This window comes from Clupea harengus, chromosome 9 (assembly GCF_900700415.2).
Source record: "Clupea harengus chromosome 9, Ch_v2.0.2, whole genome shotgun sequence".
Taxonomy (NCBI): domain Eukaryota; kingdom Metazoa; phylum Chordata; class Actinopteri; order Clupeiformes; family Clupeidae; genus Clupea; species Clupea harengus.
Genome location: NC_045160.1, coordinates 30,411,817 through 30,414,316, shown reverse-complemented (window position 1 = coordinate 30,414,316; position 2,500 = coordinate 30,411,817). Strand labels below are relative to the sequence as shown.

The following is a 2,500-nucleotide window of genomic DNA, read 5'->3' as shown; positions in this document are numbered from 1 at the left end:
GAGTGAAGGTGGATTACCTGCCTCATCGCCTGCCTCATCGCCTGCCTCATCAAGCACTCCAACAGTCCGTCCTTGGTCACCGGTGTGGCACTGGGAAACGGCTGCATCAGGAGTCTATCCGTGCAGAGGCACGGAGCAGCAAAGACAGGAAGAAGCCTTCCCCGTCAGCAGGAAGAGACGGGTCATCCTTCCACGAGCCTGCTGACCTGCGGAAGTCATTCTTCTGTGGTAACGTCTCTGTGACCTCTGCTCAGTCACTTCCCGATCCTGGAGGTTTCAGCAGCTACCAAGAGCTGCTGGAGGCCTCTATCAGAGCATGTCATGGGGCGGCCACGCCCACAGACCCCGCAGCAGAGGACGTCAGGCAAGCTGAGCTTGCTCTCCTCCGGACAGTTCAGAGAGACTGCTTCCCGGAGGAATTCATTCTTCTTTCCACAGGGAAACCTGTCCCTGCAGCCAGCAGACTGCTCAGGTTGGCTCCTGAGTTTGACGCAAAGGTCCAACTGATCCGCGTGGGGGGGCGGCTCCGCAGGTGTGAGTCCCTGGAGGAGGACGCATTGCACCCCATAGTGCTGGATCCTCATCACCCCATCACCAAGCTCATCATCCAGGACGGTGACAGCCGGCTCATGCATCCAGGCCCGGACAGGGTGGTTGCTGAGCTACGGCGACAGTTCTGGATCTTGAGGGGGAGACAGGCCGTCAGGAAGCACCAGCACGGCTGTGCTGAGTGCCGAAGATGGCGCAGCAACTCAGTCATCCTCAGAATGACTGACCTTTCACACATCAGGTTGCGGCTTTCCAGGCCGCATTCTATTTCAACAGGTGTGGTTGCTTCGAACCATACCTCATCAGCATACGGACAGCGCAGATCCAGGTCAAGGACCGGACCTACACGCGGCCCGTTGCCATCCGACTCCCATCATTCCCGCAGGATGCAACTGGCTCAGGAAAACACCTTTGCTACGCAAAGTTGAGGGCGGCTGTTAAAAAGGCCACCAGTTGCACCCAGCTGGGAGCACCCCGCTGTGCAAGCCACCACGGGACCTGGGGTCCAGGCAGAGGTCAGCCTATCAGTTGATCCCAGGAGTCCGTGGGGCTCGTGCACAGTGGAATTTCACTGACCAGATGGTTAACCCCATGCTGGGTTTCTCAGAGCTAGCCTGGACTTGTTCTCACTCCCCCCCTCTGGCCTATATAAGCTTGGGCCACCACTGGCCAGTTGTGGGTCAAGTAAGCAGAGTTGGAGAGGAGCTTCAAGCAGTTCATCAGGTCAATTCACGATCAGAGACATTCGCGATCATTTGCCGTGCGTCAATGAAAGAGTGAGTGTTTCGTTGTTGTATGTGTAATGTAGCGGGTCTGTTTCATATCAGTGTATATAATATATGTATGTTTATGTAGCGTGGTAATTATACTGTCTTGTCATGTTTCACTCTGTTACCGTTAAGCAAGAGTTACCGTTGTTAACGGAGGAGTGGAATGTTCACCGTAACGCTGTGAAAGGGACAGATCCGTATTTATATCATAGCCATCATAATCATCGTTTGTATATACTGTTTCATCTTTATCATATTTCATTGTTAATATTTGTGTATATTTGTTATATATTATTTCCATAGAAACCACGGTTCAATCACGGTCATTCAAGGATTCATGTGTGTTAGAAGTCCTTTACACGGATAATTCTAGCATTCATTACACGGATTACTTTCACCATCGTTCATGTTCATCCTGCCATTCAAGGCTTGAGTGTGTGCAATAAATACTTCATTACATCTGTCATCATTGGGACATTGACATCATTCTAGTTCTAACCGGACAGACCTGTGGCGATTGTCACCTATTTCATTTACCAGTAATACAGTCCTTTTGGGTTTCATTCAATTCACATATCACCCTATTTTATAGTGTGTGTGTGTGTATACCTGTCCTCTGCAGTGCTGTTGTGTGTGTGTGTGTGTGTGTGTGTATGTGTAACTGGGGTGTGTGTGTGTGTGTGTGTGTGTGTGTGTGTGTGTGTGTGTGTGTGTGTGTGTGTGTGTGTGAGAGTGTGTATACCTGTCCTCTGCAATGCTGTTGTGTGTGTGTATGTGTGTGTGTGTGTGTGTGTGTGTGTGTGTGTGTGTGTGTGTGTGTATGTGTGTGTGTGTGTGTGTATGTGTAACTGGGGTGTGTGTGTGTGTGTGTGTGTGTATGTGTGTGTGTGTGTGTGTGTGTGTATGTGTAACTGGGGTGTGTGTGTGTGTGTGTGTGTGTGTGTGTGTGTATGTGTAACTGGGGTGTGTGTGTGTGTGTGTGTGTGTGTGTGTGTATGTGTAACTGGGGTGTGTGTGTGTGTGTGTGTGTGTGTATATGTAACTGGTGTGTGTGTGTGTGTGTGTGTGTGTATGTGTAACTGGGGTGTGTGTGTGTGTGTGTGTGTGTGTGTGTGTGTGTGTGTGTGTGTGTGTGTGATACCTGTCCTCTGCAGTGCTGTTGTGTTTCTCCAGCTCCCATT

The 2,500-nt window shown here is 50.4% G+C and overlaps 1 protein-coding gene across 1 annotated transcript in view; it reads right to left on the bottom strand.

Annotated features, from left to right (window-relative positions):
- The window catches only part of LOC105889702 (ferroxidase HEPHL1), a 35,007-nt gene that overhangs the window by 13,681 nt on the left and 18,826 nt on the right, over positions 1-2,500 (bottom strand). Inside the window, exon 12 of the mRNA XM_042708647.1 lies at positions 2,461-2,500. This exon is cut by the window's right edge and continues 174 nt beyond it. Within this exon, the coding sequence (XP_042564581.1) occupies positions 2,461-2,500 (40 nt within the window). The remainder of the gene's footprint in view (positions 1-2,460) is intronic.